This window comes from Hydra vulgaris, chromosome 05 (assembly GCF_038396675.1).
Source record: "Hydra vulgaris chromosome 05, alternate assembly HydraT2T_AEP".
Lineage (NCBI taxonomy): Eukaryota > Metazoa > Cnidaria > Hydrozoa > Anthoathecata > Hydridae > Hydra > Hydra vulgaris.
In genome coordinates, this window is record NC_088924.1 from 27935441 (window position 1) to 27954669 (window position 19229).

The window sequence follows — 19229 nt, forward strand, 5'->3', positions numbered from 1 at the left end:
ACTCCTTTTTACTTCCTAACTCCTATCCAACTCCTAACCCACTTTATAACTCCTTTCCACTTCCTAACTCCTATCAAACACTAGCTCTGTTTAAAGCATTTTATGCAACTCCGTTATTCTGTAGTCTTAAAATGCAACTAGTCAAAGGTACCATAATTATAGAGTTTTTAGTAGCAATAGAATTGACATATTTTCCTTTATCTTTATTTTTATGGTGCTCAACACCTAGATACAACTTTTTTTCAAGTCTCATCATATCTTCTTGACTCATTGCATAAGTTTTGTATCTCTGTTTTTATGATTATGCAACTCATTCTATTATCTCCTAATGAGGGTACAGCTCTAAAACTGAGTTGTTGTTTTTTTAAGATTATTCACCTCCCAAAGGCCCGAGGAAGGGCCACTACAGTCGAAGAGGCTATTCATTTTTTTGTTTTTTTATTTATTTTTTAGTTGTTATTCGTGGTGCAACCCTCTCTCAACTCTTTAACTCCGAAACACAAACCTTGCCGAGCAAGGCCGCTGCACGGAGAAACTAAGTTGAGCATGGTACTTCCAGGGAAGTGGTGGGAGTCGAACTCCGAACCTCTGGCTTACAAAGCGAGCGCTCTTACCACTACACCACTACCGCATTCTATGGTTCTGAGGCCGGTTAGTAGTCAGGTTTTCCTGAGTCTGTGGAAGCTCTTGGAGAGACTGATTCAATCAACAGCTGTAAAATTTCAGAGTACTAACAGTGCCAATTTGCACATGGATGGTGTCCCTGTACATACTTTTGGTGTGGATTGATATTTAGAGCCTTTTGTTACAGCTTAGGGTTAATAATTAGTAAAAGGGCATTTGCTTGGGCTTTAAAATAGTGTACTGAGTACTATTTGTGCTTTGAGTCAAGTTCTTTAATAAATTTTAAAATGACTAAAGTACCAAAAACTTTAAAACTCCAAAAACCTTTGTCATCACCAAATTCTTTAAATCATTCACTATTATGTGGTTTTTTAAGTAACTTTTCTTCTGTTGAATCATATCTTTTGCAAAGTTCACCAGACCTACTTGTTCTTTGTAAGACTAATTTGGGTTTAACTGTCTCATTTGATCTTAGTGTTGATGGATATCTTTCTTTAATTCATAAAGACTCCATACCTGAAAACATACCTGTTATAGTCTTGCAGAAGTGTTCTCCGGAGCTATTGTCTATACTTTCAAAACTATTCAACAAGAGCTTATCAGAGTATTGTTTTCCAGCCTGCTGGAAATTGGCATCTGTTATCCCTATTTTTAAAAATTCTGGAGAGCAATCTGATTCGTCTAACTACTGTCCCATTATTCTTCTTCCTATCAAAAGCAAGGTTTTTGAATCTTTAATTAACAAACACTTAATCTCTCATCTTGAATCTAATAACTTACTTTCTGATCATCAATATGGATTTCAATCTTTTCGTTCTACAGCTGATTTGCTAACAGTAATAACCGATAGGTTTTATCCTGCATTAGGTAAAAGTGGAGAGGTTAAGGCCATCCCTCTTGACATTTTTAAAGCTTTTGATAAAGTTTGGCATGCTGGTCTTCTCCATAAGCTTTCTTCTTACAGTTTATCTGGTAACATCTTTAAGATTATTGAATCCTTCCTTTCCAATTGTAGTATAAAAGTTGTCCTCAATGGAAAGCACTCTTATTCTTAATCTGTAACTTTAGTGGTTCCTCAAGGTTCAATCCTTGGCCCTATACTCTTTTTAATTTACATTAACGATCTTCCAGATATTCTCACACCTACGGTGGCATTGTTTGCTGATGATACTACCATTTATTCTTGTTGTGATAAGAAGCCAACACTCTCTGATTGCTTGGAGGGGGCATTTAAGCTTAAAAAGGATCACACTTCTGCTACAGCATGGGGCTCACAGTGGCTGGTGAACTTTAATTCAGATAAAACTCAATTTTTTTCAGGCAATCGTTATTGCAATAATTTAGATCTTCCTATATTTATGAATGGTAATGTACTCGATGAGTCATCCACTCTTCATCTTCTAGGAGTAATTCTTACTTCCAATCTTTCTTGGAAACCATATATCAAATCGATTGCAAAATTAGCATCTGCAAAGGTTGCATCTCTTTATCGAGCTCGACACTTTTTTTCTTCAGATTCTATTCTCTACCTCTATTATCTCAAATCCGGCCTTGTATGGAATACTGTTGCCATATCTGGGGCGGATCTTCTAAAGATGCCCTTTCTCTTTTTGACAAGGTGCAAAAATGCATTGTAAACATAGTAAGATCTGCTCTTGCAGCCAACCTCCAACCATTATCACATCATCGTAATGTTGCTTCTCTTTCTCTTTCCTACAAATACTATAATAGGCACTGCTCTGAAGAAATAGCGTCTCTTGTGCCATCTGCTAAAATTCATTCTCGTGTTACTTGTCATTTAATTAAGTCTTATCCTTTTTCTGTAACTGTTCCTAAATGCTCCAAAAACTCTTAATTGTCTTGTTGTTTTTTACAAACATCAGTTCTTTAGAATTCGCTTCATTTATTTTGCTTTCCTGATTCCTATAATTTGCAATCTTTTAAGTTGTCTTTCAATCGTTATCTTGCTCTACAATCTTCATCTTTTCTCTTTCAGTAACTTCCAACTCCAATTGTGGTAGCTTGCAGTCTTGTTGGAAGTAAAGATGTTGAAAAAAATATATATGTTTATATATCTATATATATATATATATATATATTTATATATATATATATATATATATATTTATATATATATATATATATATATATATATATATATATATATATATATATATATATATATATATCTATATATATACATATATATCTATATCTATATATATATATATATATATACATATATATATATATATATATATATACATATATATATATATATATATATATATATATATATATATATATATATATATATATATATATGTATATATGAGTGCTTTAACTGATAAAAACCTGGGTTTTTGTTTTAAGGTAGTTTTGTCTTATAGTTATAAATATTTTATTTAAATTTAGAGCTAATATGAATATAATTAAGATTCAGTTATGTTTATTTTTATAGTCACAGCTCTCACAAAAACATTATTACTTTTAATTTTTACTTTAATTTATTTTAATTTAAAAGAGCAAATAAACTGATAGATCTTTGCCATATAGATACAACCTTATCTGTCTAAAAGTAAATCTACATGTGTGTGTGTGTGGGTGAGAGAGAGAGAGAGAGAGAGAGAGAGAGAGAGAGAGAGAGAGAGAGAGAGAGAGAGAGAGAGAGAGAGAGAGAGAGAGAGAGAGAGGGTATGATAATAATAAATGTTTTTCATTTTGTTTATGATTTTTGTTAAAGTTGTTCAACTTTAACAAAAAACATAAATAAAAGTTTAAATTTCAAAAACTTTTTTAATTTGTTAAGACGTCAATGAGTGCAACAGTATGTCACCGCCATGTTCATGGAGCAATGGAATTTGCATAAACACTAATGGCAGTTATTTTTGTTCGTGTATAAATGAATGGAGGCTGGGTCAGGATAATGCTAGCTGTGTTGGTGAGTCATTTTACATTTTTTTAATAAAACCATTATTTTTACAGATAAAACTCAAAGTTACAAAACTTTAAAAAAAAAAATTGTCATAAATTAAATTTAAAAAAATACTTCTGTTGTTTTAATAATGAAAAATAATAATTAAGGAAAAATGTAATTTCTTTCCAGAAGTTATGTTAATAATTACATACCAAAAATTTTTATTATTTTATAAAGTTTAACCCAATTCATTAATAAATTATAATTTTAACTCAATTTTAAACAATCTATTTGTTTTTAACATTGTAAATAACAATAAATTTAACTTTACATGAACAAAAGTTTTTTTTTATTGATAAGTTATTTTTAGTATTTTTTAAGTTATTTTATGAGATTTAAAAGATTACATTTATATTTATATAATAAATTTATTGCCTAAAATAATTTGGGTCCAAATTTTGGCTCAAATTTTGGCTGGTTGATTAATAATGGTTTCCATTTCAGGCTCACTAAAAGCATATTAAATTTAATGTTAATTAACAAGTTTTAATCATCAATTTTGTTTTTAAAAAATCCTCAAGCAAACTGTGCAATCAAGTTTTCCATCATATTTTATGCAGGATTGAAAAGTTGTGTTTTTCAAAAGGAATGACTTTTGTAAACTAAATTGGAAATTTAAAAAAATATAAAAACCTTAAGAAGAGGGCACAAAAACCAAACATACTACCTATAAATATCTATTTAATTTTGAGAAAAGACATTAAAACTTGTGTTACAGAAGGAACGATAGGTTCCTTCTGTGACACAAGTTTAAATGGCTATAACAAAAAATTTATTATTCCACAAGCAATATCTTTACCTGAAACTAAATAGGTCTTTATAGGTTTCATGTTAGGTATTCTTGCCCCCTTCTAAACGTTTTTATTTTTTTTCAATTTCCAATTTGGATTAAAAAGGTCATTCCTTTTGAAAAAAAAAACTTTTCAATCCTGTCTCTTTAAAGAAATTTTTTTAAACCATGATAAAGATCTTGCATTACAATGTAAACAATATTTAAACAATAACACTTTAGTAAAACAAAAGTTTTACTAAAGTGCCTTTTACTAAAGTGCCCTATTAATATAAAGGCAACAAGTCAAAATGCATGAGTAGAAACATAACCGTATAATGTAAGGAGTAGAAGCATAACTGTTTCATCATCAGTTACAAAGCCAGAGATTTTGCTAAAAAGATTAGCATCAAAGAAATTTGATGTCGGTTTTTTTTTTTAGTTGGCTTGATTATTGGAAAAACAGGTATAATGTAATAAACAAAAACTGGATGAATAGCATACTGTTCCAAGAATGTATACAAAGTTTACAAAAGAAAAGAAAGTAGCATATATGCATTAGTGGTGTAGTGGTAGAGCTCTTGCCTCATAAGTGAGACGTTCCGAGTTCAATACCCATCACGTTCCTAGTAGTGCCGCTCTCAACTCGTTTCTTCGCGCTGTGGCCTTGTTTTGTCAAGGTTCATGTTTTGGAGTTATAAAGTTGAAAGAGCGTTGTAACCACAACTAAAGTAGCCTCCTCAACTATAGTGGCCTTCTCAGCCTTGGGGAGGTGAATTAACATAATATATATATACATATGTATATATATATATATATATATATATATATATATATATATATATATATATATATATATATATATATATATATATATATATAAATTAGTAAAAAACACTTATCTAACTTTTATCTTCTTTACTGTTTTCTTTTTACTTCTTTAGTATTTTTTACTAATTTATTATTGCTCTGTTCTTTAAGAACATTGAGCACTCTATTTGTAAAATACACTAACATAATTTACATATATATATATATATATATATATATATATATATATATATATATATATATATATATATATATATATATATATATATATATATATATATATACATATATATATATTAGCCCATGACATCCTTTGATTGAGAATCTAGAATTTATTGACCTTCTTTTTTTTTATTGCCAAATACCACATCAACCACAAGTTTATTATAGATCATTAGCATTGCAAAGACTGGTTGTAGCTATCAATAGAAGAAGAGATATTCCTGTTTTTTCAATTTTAAATGCAATTAAAATATTTGATCTTGCATGGTAAAAAGTGAAACCCCCACCATCGTTAATTGTTTTGCAAAAGCAGGAATTTTGGATAATCAGCAGAAATTTGTCCATTTTGATAAAGACAACGACCCCTTTAAAGAGCTTCAAATTCAGGTATGAAAGTTTTTTCATAATTTACAATGCAGGTGATTCAGTTAAAGTTTTTTTGCAGATGAAAACTCAGATGGCACCTTTACTAATGGATGAACAGTTGATAGAAAAAGTAAAAAAATGCAACAAATAAAAATAATGCTGATAACAAGGAAGGTGATAAGGACAATGCTGTGATTAATCTAATTTGTCTCAAAGTTTGTGCTATTTGAGAGGCATTGCAAGTGTTTTATGGCTATGCTCCCTTCAGTTTTAGTAGTGAAGATATTTAACAAAAGCCTAATGCAATTTCAATTTTAGTTAATTTAGGTGTTTCTTCAAAACTTAGGCAGAGTGATATTTTAACATTTTTTAGTTATAATGTATTTTTTTCTTTTTTACTTTTGAAATAAAAACTTTTTACTTATCGGCTAAAGTTAGTGTTATAGAGAAGTGTTAGTGTTATAGAGAAGTGTTAGTGTTATAGAGAAGTGTTAGTGTTATAGAGAAGTTTTAGTGTTATAGAGAAGTGTTAGTGTTATAGAGAAGTGTTAGTGTTATAGAGAAGTGTTTGTGTTATAGAATGTTCTAATCAAATATTTGCTCAGACTATTTTCTTCTTGCCTTGAAGGTTCCTTGAAGGTTCTAGATCCTGGGAGTTTGCTGTATTTTTGTATGGCTAAAATAATTTAATTATATTATAAGTGGATAATTAGTGTATTTTAATAACTAAATATTGATAATGTTTCTATTTGATAAATTACAAAAATGATGAAATTTTTTTTATAACTCACACATTCAACCATTTAGATTGGAAATTATATATTTAAATTATATTTACATAATTATTATATTTACATATTATTTTTATAAATATAAGCTTTAGAAGCTCAAGTTAACACAGAAAATTTCCAATTTTCAAATTTTCCAATTTTGTTGAAATGAATAAAAAACTAAGTTTAAAAGTACACAAAAACAAATGTAAACAAACAAAAAAAGTAATCAAAATTTAAAATTATAATTTGATTACAATTTAATTTTAGATAAATGCAACAACACATGTGTCTACACATATTCAAATGGGATTTATACAAATTTGTGTAAAGATACAAATGGTTCTCTGATAAACACAACTCTTTTCAAATGTTTTGGTAAGGCTTTTTTTTTATCATTTTTTGTTTATTGTTTTGAATTAGTGTTTTATATTTTACTGGATGTTTAAAATTGTTGCTTTAAATAAATAAAAATTTTTATGAACAATAATAGTAGAACCTTTTATATTTTGTTTAAAATAAGAATAAGCTGTTTCCTTGGATTTTATTTTGAGAAAAGAAATTTATTAATATAGAATAATCAAAAGTTTTAACTTTCAAGTTCAAATAATTTGATGTTTCTATGCCAACATATAGTTAACAGCTGGTTGCAAACAACTAACTTTTTTTTTGTTACTTAATTAAAAAAAATTAAAGTGCTAATTAAATTTTCTATAGTAAAGAAATTTTTAAATTAATTTTCTATAATAAAGAAAATTAATTTAAAAAATTAAGAATTCTAAAAAGCCATTATAATATGTTAATTCAGAATATATTTTTTAATTCAATTTTTAGTAATTTTAATTATAATAAAGTGTGTAAATGCATAAATAGCATCATTATAAGTTTTTAAAATTTTTGTGGTAATGTTTGCAATAGTTATGCACAATTTTGAGATCATTTTATAAAAGTCACTTTTACTCTGGTTTGTTGTAAGAAACAAGAACCACAACTATTATGAGACCAGTAAAAGTAAGTTTGGAGTGTTTATTGAAATACATCTTAAACTTTGACTACTCTTTTGGGCATGCTGTTGGCCAATTTATGGCATGTTGATAGTGGAATAGCATGATGTTTTCACAGCCTCCCACAGATCCCTTTTGTTCTGAGGCTTTTGTTTTGCTAACTCATCCTTTACAATTTTCCATAAATTTTCTATTGGATTTAAATCTGGCAATTGTGCTGGTCATTGTCTTATACCATTATTTTGGAACCATCTCTTTGTGATAGAAGCTGTATGTTTTGGATCATTATCTTGTTGAAATATCCAGAGCGGCATATTATCCTCAGCATAAGGATGCATTATTTCTTCATGTATATTAGTATAAATATCAGCTGTCATAGTGTCTGTTATTAAATAGATAGGACCAATACCAAATGACGAGAAACATCCCTACACCATGCTTCCACCACCAAATTTAACTGTTTTTTTAGTGTAATGTGGGTCAAACTCTTTATTTGGTGGTCTGCAGACAAACTGCCCACCATCGGATCCAAAGATATTAAATTTAGATACATCTGTCCACAAAACTGTGCCCCATTTTTTGTTTGTCCATGCAGAATATTTATAACAAAACTCTTTCTGGCTTTTATATGTTGTTTTTTCAATAAAGGCACACTTTTAGGTGATCTTGAAAATAAATTACCTTCAACTAAACGTCCTCTAATTGGTCGTGCTGTTACATTTAACTCTAAGTTTTTTTTAATAGTGTTGCTGGAGATAAAAGGATCTTTTTTAGCTTCATGAATAATTAATTTATCTTCTCTGTAATTTGTTTTTCTTTTGCAACCTCTTGTTTCCACACATACTTTTGGTTTAAGAGCGTTTTGAACCATTCCAACAGAACGCTTAGTTATTCTTGAAATCTCTCTATAAGACTTTTCATTGCTTTTAAACCATTGAAGTACTAAGAGCTCAGCTGAGGTGCAATGTGACTTTCTATCCATAATATCCCAAGTTAAAATTGTTGTATGATTTTATTTACTAATATACATACTAATTATCACCATATCATATTTTTAAATATAGAAAGAGGCAATACCTTCAACTTCTGCAATATTTTTTACTCAATTGTATTTGAGTTTTTTACTCAATTTTTAATGAATTGTAATTAGTTAACTAAAATTGTAATTAACTGAAGCAATATTTTTAATTGAACATACATAGATAACTTATTGAACATACTATGTTTCAAAATATAAAGTAAAATATTATCAGTAGCATAGGAAGGTCATATCAGTTTAAGGGGGAGTGACTAAAACAGCCAGGAATGGAGATTTTGGGAAGGGTGAGGGAAGTGACCCTCCTTTTAAATAAATATGAGGGAGGGAAGGGGCTATTACCCTCTCCAAATCTTCTTCCTTTCAGGTATTAATAACAACTGGAGTCAAATACATATTTGAAAAGTAATAATAGTTAAAAATTAAAGGAAAAAAAAAGATAAATCATTACCGAATTTATTATTTTTTCCAGTATATTTCCGGCTTATTTAAACAAAATTGTTAGTAACATGAGAAAAATTGAAAAATACTTCATAATTTTTTTTAAAATTTAACTATTAACAATGAAGGTTATAAGAACATAAAAATTAACATCAGTTTTATAAATGTTTAGATGTGTATTTATTATTTTTTCCACCACTGTACATATATATGTATATATATATATATATATATATATATATATATATATATATATATATATATATATATATATATATATATATATATATATATATATATATATATATATATATATATATATATATTATTTTAATAATTAAAATTTAAATTTTGATAAAACTTAATAAATAAAACTTTTCAAAACAAAAGTAGGTTCATTAAGCAAATAAACAGGTTTAAGGAGTACAATTTTAGAATGAGAATAATATAATAGATTATATGATAATCTATCAAAGATCTATAAAATCTATCAAAGATCAAACACAATGACTAGACTCTTTTTATTCTCATCTATCTGATGAAAAATATGGAGAAGATCTGAAAATGTTAAAAACAATACAGCTAATACTAATTGTTATAGCCTCGATAAATATCCATTAGTCAAAATGAGTGCTAAAATGCAGTGCTTTTCTGTGACAGGTGGTGACTTTCAGACTTTAATCTGTTGAAATCCAAAGAATTTCAATTCTTTGGATTTCAACAGATTAAAGTCTGAAAGTCACCACCTGTCACAGAAAAAGTTTGGTCAAGAAAAGATTTTGTTACTTATAATAGACCAAGAGTAAGAGTGACTGTCAAAAAATGATCCCCTTTCCCATGAATGTTAGATATATAACGAGTTCTAACATATTAGGGGGCTGTTTTTAACTTAAAAAATAGTCACTGTTGAAAAGGATTAATTTTGAAAGAGCTTTTAAAAGTACAATACTGATATTTATATAAAATATTTTAAGTAAATAAAATTACCATTCATTTTTATTTGTTGCACATCGCTCATAAAGAAATAAAAATGCATCTAAACTCCAGAAACTCTAGGAAGGAAAAAAAGTGAACTATTTTGAAGTTTAGAACTTGCTTAAATGTGCTATATATGTGGGGTTAAAAAAACAATGAAAATTCTACTAACAAAATAGGCTTCTGCTCAACAAATGAGACTTCATCATGCAAATGAAACTCTATCACGGTAGTTCATATCTTTTCATGACCTTAAATGAAAGTCTATATATGTGTGTATATATGTGCAAACAATTAATTACATTTAATTACAAGCAAGCGGTAACGCCACTTTTTAATGGCTTTTTTAAAGTTCACTTTGAATGGGTTTTTTTTTGGCTACACAAGTATAAAAAGTATGGTGTCCAGAATTGCCTTTTTACATACTGACCATCATCTAAATTCATACTTCTGTTTTTAGGTCTGCATTTGTTATACTAAATTTCAATTGATTCTCAACCTTTTCTTTCCAAATTTTTAGGTTCTGTTTTCAATGTTTTTACTTGCTCCCATTTTATATTGCATAGACATTTGTTTTTATGATACCCAATTACAAATTGATCCCATTTTACTTTTAATGCATTTTTCTGTTTGTTTTTTTTCTTTTTTTTTTGTTTTTGCCAATGTATTTTTATTATATATTTAAGCACTTTATTAGGTATACACCGGGATAGCTATTTGATGGTAGTTTTGTCGTGTGAGGTTAGCAAAGATTTAAGATTTGCACTAGATTTAAAAACTTTTATAACCTGCTTTCCTAAAGATTTTTGCACTAGATTAAAAAACTGTCTTATAATCTGCTTTCCTTAAGATTTTTCCAAGTGAGAGTTTGCACTAGGTTTAAAAACTGTCTTGTTACCTGCTTTCCTAAAGATTTTTAATTTAAGATTTTAAGTGTGCTGCAATACTGTGTCAGCAGAACTGTGATAATTTATAAATCTATGATATTAATAAGTTAGTTAAATAAAGTTTAAATATTTTTCTTTTAACAAATCCATTTGTTAAAAGTTTATGAATTGCACAGAAAAATCTTTTTTTTAGATGTTAGTGAATGTATTAAAAACGATAATTGTAACTGGAATGAAGGCATTTGCACCAACTCTATGGGAAGCTTCAAATGTTCATGTCACGATGAGTGGGTGTTAGGAAAAAATAATAATAGTTGTGAAGGTATGTTGTTTCCTTTGATGAAAAGTACTTTTTATTTAAACTTAAGCTTGATTTTTTAACATAAAAATATTTTTTAGCTCCTTCTACTATTTTTTCAAGTGTATCTATGGGTTCCTTTAAAGTTAAATATGTACCTTTTATAGAGGATGTGGTATTTGAGTATGTTTTTTATTTTTATTTGTTTCTCCTAATATCTATTGCATTTTTAATTGCAGTTTTAAAGCTTTTAAAAATATAACAATATATAAAAATAGTTATTGGTATTATTGACATCTTGCAAGATTCCACATCATACATGAAAAAGCTATGTATAATAAGATACACATTTTTATATAAATATCAAAATACCTTATTAAAAAACAAAAGTTAAGAAACAAATTTGTAAAGAACAAAAGTGAAGCAACTAAAGTTAAGCAACTTATTTAAAGTTGGATATAATCGAGAAAACAGCGTAAAAAAATGTTTTTTTAACAAATTCACTCACAACAAGGCAGCAAGCCACTAATTAAGTTGTTAACAGAAAAAAAGAGAGCTAAAGAACAAGAAGTTGACAGAAGACTTAGATTTTGACAAAAAAAAAAGTTTTGACAGAAAACTATAAAATAGCAGTTGACAGAAGACTTGTAATTGTGTGAGTTGGAAAAATATGTAGATGTTAGAGATTTCCAAAGCATTGATCTTTTTTAAGCATGAAAGAACAGTTACAGTAAAAGCTTTGCTAAATGACAAGTTATGCAAGAATGAGTTTTTAGAACAAGTGATAAGAGCTTGCTTGAGCAGCAATCTTTTTTTGTAAAAAGGGATGTGACTTAAAAGGACTGATGCTCAAGCTTAGCACCTAGAGCAGATTCAACAACAATGTTTATTTAGACCTTGTCTAGAAGAAAATTGGCCTGATTAAAAATACAAGCCCAAACATAATAACAATATTCCATACAAAGGTAACTGACAAACAAGAGATTTATAGAGACAGAGAATAGAATCAGGAGTAAGGAAATGGTTAGCATAATAAAGAAAACCAGCAGATAAAGTTAGCAGATTGATTAGATGGTATATATGGTTTTCATGAGTGAACAATAATCTAAGAAGACATAAAGAAGACATAAAGAAACTCAGCAAGATTGTTAGCATTCATCAATACAAAAATATCTTATAAAATATACTTCAATAGTTGTTAGCAGTAAACAACTTTTTTTATTAATTTTTTTTGTGGGGGAGGAGGGGGAGGAGTAAAAATTCACCAGTTACTTTAGGTGCTCAGATTCAAGTTCTTAGAAAACAAAAAGCTTTTCAAGACTTGAGTATATAGTTGTCATCATTAAATAACGGATAATCCGGAAGTTATCAGACAAAATAAAAACTTATTTATAAATAAAAAAACAAACTACTATTATATTTTTTTTTAAATAAAGCATTTATCTTTTAACAAAAATACATTATTTTTATATGAAAAAACACCGCCATTTGCAATTGATCTCAATTTTGCCCTGACGGCTTTCATATGCGACTGTAAAAAGTTTAAATTAATTTCTTGTAGTTTTAGTTTAATGCAATCAATCAAAACTTGCTCTGTTGAAGCTTGCCAATCTCCCTTGTAAACCTTCTGTGCCAAATGTCCCCAAAAATTTTCAATTGGTCGTGCTTGAGGCACATTTGGGGGATTGGGTTCTTTATCAACGTAATAGACATATTGGTCCATCCAATTTAGAGAATCTTTAGAATAATGAGAACTTGCTAAATCTGGCCAAAATAAATAGTTCAAGTCTCCATGATATTTGTGAATAAATGGAAGAAGTCGTTTTTCTAAACATTCATTAATATAGATTGATGAATTGATCGCTACAGCCTTGGAAGTGCGAAACATACCACAGTCAGATATGGCTATCCACATTAATAATTTTTTTGGAAATTTCTCTTTTCCTATAAAACGAACACTTTCTGGGCATGTCTTTTTGTTGTTTGTGCAGGATCCAGAATTTCCAAGCATGTTGTCCCCTGCAAAACAAAAGTATTTTTTGTCATCAATGACTAGAAGTGATTTTTACCTATTTATATATATACCTATTTTTCTCTGACTGACCCCTTTTCGATTGTTGACAAGTCTCGTTAATTTGGCTTTCTTTTCTCTAGTCCAGGATGTAGGACGAACAAGGTACTTTCTATCAGAAAACGATTGAACAAGTCGCTTTCGAAAAGATTCTCATTCAGCTGCATTTAACCTCATTTTAAATAATTGTGTTTCAAATAATAAAGTTTATATTTTATAGAACATTTATGCCTATGCATAGAACCACAAAAACTAATTATTATGCTCAAATAATGAAATTAGGATTTGTCCAATAACTTCCGCATCAACCGTTAGAGTGACTTTAGAGGTATAGACTTTAGAGATTATCAAGAAGGTCAATTATATAAATGAGGAACAATAAATTATCAATGATGGAACTTTTTGGTACCTTAGATGTTACTGGGAACAAAGCAGAGTGTTGTCCATCAAGGGCATAAGTTGTTAAATTCAAGATAATATATTAAAAGTTTATTAATTTAAGACTCAAAGATCTTGCTGAAAATAATTAAACTGATTGTAACAGTAATTACTAATTGTAATAGTATGATTAAAGAGATTAAATAGTGGGTTTCAAGAGTTTTTTCAAAATTGGAACTATATAGATGTTATCTTACAGCAGACAGAGAAACAAGATTCACTTTAATACTTGTTAAATACCTAAGAGAAAAAAAATAAAGATGGTTCTGGAGAATACTTTTGTAAAACTGTGACAAGAATTTTGTCTGGACTCCAAATAGTGGAAGAGTGTGAAATAATTTAGTAACAAGTATGAGTGATTTGTGATTTCTAACAATGGGTTAACCTGTTTTCTTGAGATGACAGAAAGAGTATGGTCATCAGATTCAAGAGCTATATTAGTGTAAATGTTCTTAGCAGAATTAATGTTTGGCAGAGTTAATAAAGTCCATCTATGAGAAATGGAATTTTAGAGTTGCTTTTTCTAATTTCATAGTAAAACATTTTCCAAAAGTTTTTAGTCCACTCACCTCCTGATTTTCAGTTTTTGTTGTACCTATTCTTACTCTGTGTTAACTGGTGCTTGACTGGTGCTTGACTGGTGCTTGACTGGTGCTTGACTTGCGCCCACATTTTCCTAAGTCAATTAATACACGGCTCTTGCAAAAATAAAAATAAAAGAACTTTTCGAGATACATAATTTGTAAATATCAATTTGTAAAAATTATTAGTTTTCAACTTTTATTCTAAGTAGTCATGTATCAAAATTTCTTTATATTTATATCATATCTGAAGGAAGGTAGAATGAGAATGTTTGCAGTTTAAATGAAATTTAAATAATGTTTGCAGTTTAAATGCAGTTTAAATAAAATGTTTGCAGTTTAAATTAATGAGTTCACTTACTTGGATCTAATTTAAGTTGCTTTCAAATTAAGTTTTTCAAAAAATGATTGTTTACAATTAACATGTAAGAGAGTGAGTTTTTAAAATTATTAACTGTATAATCCTGCTCAAAAATCTAAACCATGAATGACTATTAGAAAATCAAGTTTTTTTTAAGTTTTAAATGAATTGAACATAAAACTAATGACTATGCATTATTTACACAGAAGAAAACTTTTTTTTATAAAAAAATTGTTTTAAGAAAAATTAAAGCTCTTAATTAACTTAATTTATTTCTTCTTTTTTTTATCAAAATTTTTTGTCTAACATAAGACAAATATTTTGATAAAAAAATATCTGACAATATATATATATATATATATATATATATATATATATATATATATATATATATATATATATATATATATATATATATTTGAAAGATGACATCTTGTATGAGAGTATATTATATATTATTTTAAAACATCAAGAAATACAGTTTCTCTCAATACAAATAACATTGTTATATAAGAAATTTTCGCTGGGTTATGGATACCAGCATCATCAGCTTGTAAAATATTACAATAATTTTTAATCGTTATAGTTTATATAAAATTGTTACTATTGACGTCAGCAGTTGAATGGCTTCTTTTGATTTTTAAATTTTAAAAATTTTTAAAGTTTTAAAAAATTTTTTAAATGGCGTCCAAAACATAGTTTTGACATATTGGCCTTCATCAAGATTAATTCCGCCATTTCGCGCAGAGCACATGTTGTTTTGTATTTCTAGTGCCTCTCTAATTTTTCTTTCAAACTTTTTATTTTCTACCTTTAACATTCTTGTTTTTTCCGAAATAATATTTTCTTTGCAAAAGGTTTTATGAAATGCTAATGCAGATTGATTAGGTTTGTTTTCATTAATGCTCTTCTGATGTTGATGTATCCGCGTACTTACCTGCATTTTTGTTTCACCTATGTAAACTTTGGAGCAGTTGCATTTTATTATATAGGTTCCAGGTTGGCTGTTACTTGGTAGTTTTGTTTTGTTTTTTGATGTTAGAAAAGATCTTAAATTTGGGTTTGATATAAATAATGCTCTGTACCCTGCTTTTTGGAATTTTTTTGAAATTTTGGTGAAAGGCCTGGTACCCAAGGTAAAGACACTACAGGAAGATTGTTGCATTCTGATGGAATTTTGTTTTTATTTTGTCTTTTTTGATGAAATTGGTGTGTAACATTCCTCAATAGCTTTTCATCGTACCCATTTTCAATAAACATGTCAATTAAAAAATTCATTTCGTTTTGCAAATGATGCTTACTACAGATGGAGTAAGCTCTGTGGAGAAAACCTTTAAACATAGCTGTTAAAATATTTGGATTGTGATTTGAATGCGGTTTAATTTGAGTGTTAGTGATTGCCTCTTTTCGATATACTTTGTACTCATACTTTCCTAGTGTGTTATTTGTAATGGTTATATCAAGAAAGTTAAGCGTTTTTGTTTCGTTTTCAACTTCAATTGTGTTTTGTATTGCAGGATGTTGTTGATTTAAAATATCTTGGAACTGTTTTGCTTGTTTGATCTTGATGACTATCGTCAACGTATCTTAAAAATGATTTTAGATTAAGTGCAGGATTTTTTGTCAAAGCCATTTTAATTGCATTATTTTCATGGAATTGTAGAAAAGATTCCGCAAGAACAACTATGAAAGAAAGTCCGATTGGTCCTGAGTTTTCCATTACGTGAATCTCATTGTTCCAATGAAAATAACATTGATATAAACAAAGTTCTATGAGTTGCTCTATGTTTTGGACGCCATTTTTAAAATTTAAAAATCAAAAGAAGCCATTCAACCGCTGACGTCAATAGTAACAATTTTATATAAACTATAACAATTAAAAATTATTGTAATATTTTACAAGCTGATGATGCTGGTATCCATAACCCAGCGAAAATTTCTTATATAATAATATTATTTGTATTGAGAGAAACTGTATTTCTTGATGTTTTAAAATAATACATATATATATATACATATATATATATATATATATATATATATATATATATATATATATATATATATATATATATATATATATATATATATATATATATATATATATATGTATAAACACACAAATAATTATAAATGTGCTCTACAAAATAAGTGCTCAATATTTGTACACAAGTTATTTATTTAAGAAGAAAATTAGTTTCTGCTGGTGAATTTGTTTAAGGGTGAAAAAAAAATTCAAAGAAAATTTGTTTTTTAAGTTTAACTTTTCGTTTTTATAGACTTCTTTTGTTGTTGCTTAGGTTTGTGGTTGTTTATATCTGTCGTTTGAACAGCCCTACTGATGAAATAAATTTAAATAATTGTTATCCTGCTCTACAATTTAATCCTAATACTACTACCACAATTAGTCTTGGAACTGGAAATCCAAAAACAAGTCGTAAAAGAAGAGCTGTTGCTTGTAAGTAAATGTTTAATTTAAATGTAGCTACACTGTATTTAAACATAAACATTATAAATATATCTTGATTACAAAACATTACAGATTTTTCCACACTTTTAATCAAAAGTTGTTTATAAATATGTATATATATATATATATATATATATATATATATATATATATATACATATACATATACATATACATATACATATACATATACATATACATATACATATAGGGGAAAGGTGCCTATGATGGCATACCGGTCATATTTCCATTAAAATTGGTTTTGGTAAAAAAATGATTAGACCTACATGACTATACTGACTTTACATTAGTTTTAGTGAAAAAACGTCTCTTGTGCACAAGTATTGTTTTTATAATCAACAAAAATCGATTTTGGGATGTGCTGTTGTAGTTTTATTTCCTTCATATATTTAAGATTTGTGATTTTACATTTAACTGTGCAGAAATAAAATTTTCATGCATTTTATATTCAAGTTTTGTGCATTTAGTGGAATAGTTACTTTAATTTTATCTTTTGAACAAAGCAGACACAGCTTGTTTTAATGAAAATGATGAATTTTACCCATGATGGCATACTGGCGAGTTGGGGGTGTTGAAATATTGACGAGTTGGGAAAACCTTTTTTTTTATAAGAAATACTTATTTTTAAGTAAAGTTAAAAGAAAGCGATGCTCCAAATTTTTTTTTGGTCCAAAAAATACGTAAAATGCAATATATCCTATGCGCATGCGCAAAATTTTACAATGCTGGTGTGTAGCATGAAATGGTAAATTAGGATGGTTTCAAGTAATTTCTGGCTTTTCTGAGGGAAGACTCTGAGGTTAAATGAAATCATTAAGTTACCCTCGATCCTAACTAGCCCAATCCTCCCCTATGCCATCATAGGAGCAGTGGTTGCCTATGATGGCATACTTGTGCTTTTTTTTACAATAAGAATAACTTATAAAAAAAATAAAACTGATGAAAACTCCCAGGGTAATTATTGTTCTAGATGTAACAAGGAATGTATCCATATCAAAACTTTTATTATTGGTGTTCAGGATACTGAATAATGAAGCTTCAAAGTTAAGTATGCCATCATAGGCGCCTTTCCCCTACATATATATATATATATATATATATATATATATATATATATATATATATATATATATATATATATATATATATATATATATATATATATATAAATATATATATATAAATATATATATATATATATATACATATATACATACATATATATATACACACACATATATATACACACACATATATATACACACACATATATACACACACACATATATATACACTGTTTGTTAAAGCAAATTAAATCTCTAGTTCAGACTACTCTCACACTGGTTCATCGTTGCTTAACTGACCCAGGTAATGAAAATCTGCCAGGCCTCAGGTATGCAGATTTTCAATCTGAAAAATATTTTAAAACTTGAAGGTCAGCATACTTCGTACAGCTGATCAGCAGTCTCTCATTGTACAAGAATGTGAGAGGTTTTTGTGATATGACTTTATTTTTGTGATTTGTTATGGAAACTCTTTTAAAAGGTCTTTTTCAACTGAGTCTGTATTGCAACATAGGAGGGAATTATTGAGAGACAAAAGTTTCACAAATCAGGCGTGTTGGTATTGCTCATTTGGCTTTGTAAATGGTTTGATCCGCACATGAATCACAAAAAAGTTGAAATAAACTTTACTGAAAAAGATGTGATACATCTTTTTCAGTAAAATTTAGTCAAAATAAGGCTCCAGCATGCTTGCTATATAGTCTGTTTTTTCCCATAAGTTTCATTGCAACAAAATAAGTGAGTACTATTTGATCCTAAGCCATATTAAATGTGTCTTTTAATATATACTGCTTAGTAAATTATTTATTTGTTGTATTTTAGACAGTCTAAAATAATATTTTTTCTCTAAAATACAGATGTCTAAAATGTTGTTGTATTTTAGACATCTGTCAAAATGCTGTTGTATTTTAGACATCTGTCTAAAATAATAATATCATTTTTAGAAACGTTAAGACAACTCATGTTTTTGCAAGAGCTTTATGGTCAGTTTTTGCATTGCAATGTGCTACTTTCTGGCATAAA

The 19229-nt window shown here is 28.0% G+C and overlaps 1 protein-coding gene across 4 annotated transcripts in view; it reads left to right on the forward strand.

Moving 5' to 3' along the window:
- Window positions 1-19229, forward strand: part of LOC136080747 (fibrillin-2-like) — a 177193-nt gene that overhangs the window by 127944 nt on the left and 30020 nt on the right. For all 4 annotated transcript variants that reach the window (XM_065797796.1, XM_065797798.1, XM_065797797.1 and 1 more), the window contains 5 exons: window positions 3434-3565; window positions 6830-6937; window positions 11096-11224; window positions 11302-11383; window positions 16952-17109. In XM_065797796.1, the coding sequence (XP_065653868.1) occupies window positions 3434-3565; window positions 6830-6937; window positions 11096-11224; window positions 11302-11383; window positions 16952-17109 (609 nt within the window). The remainder of the gene's footprint in view (window positions 1-3433; window positions 3566-6829; window positions 6938-11095; window positions 11225-11301; window positions 11384-16951; window positions 17110-19229) is intronic.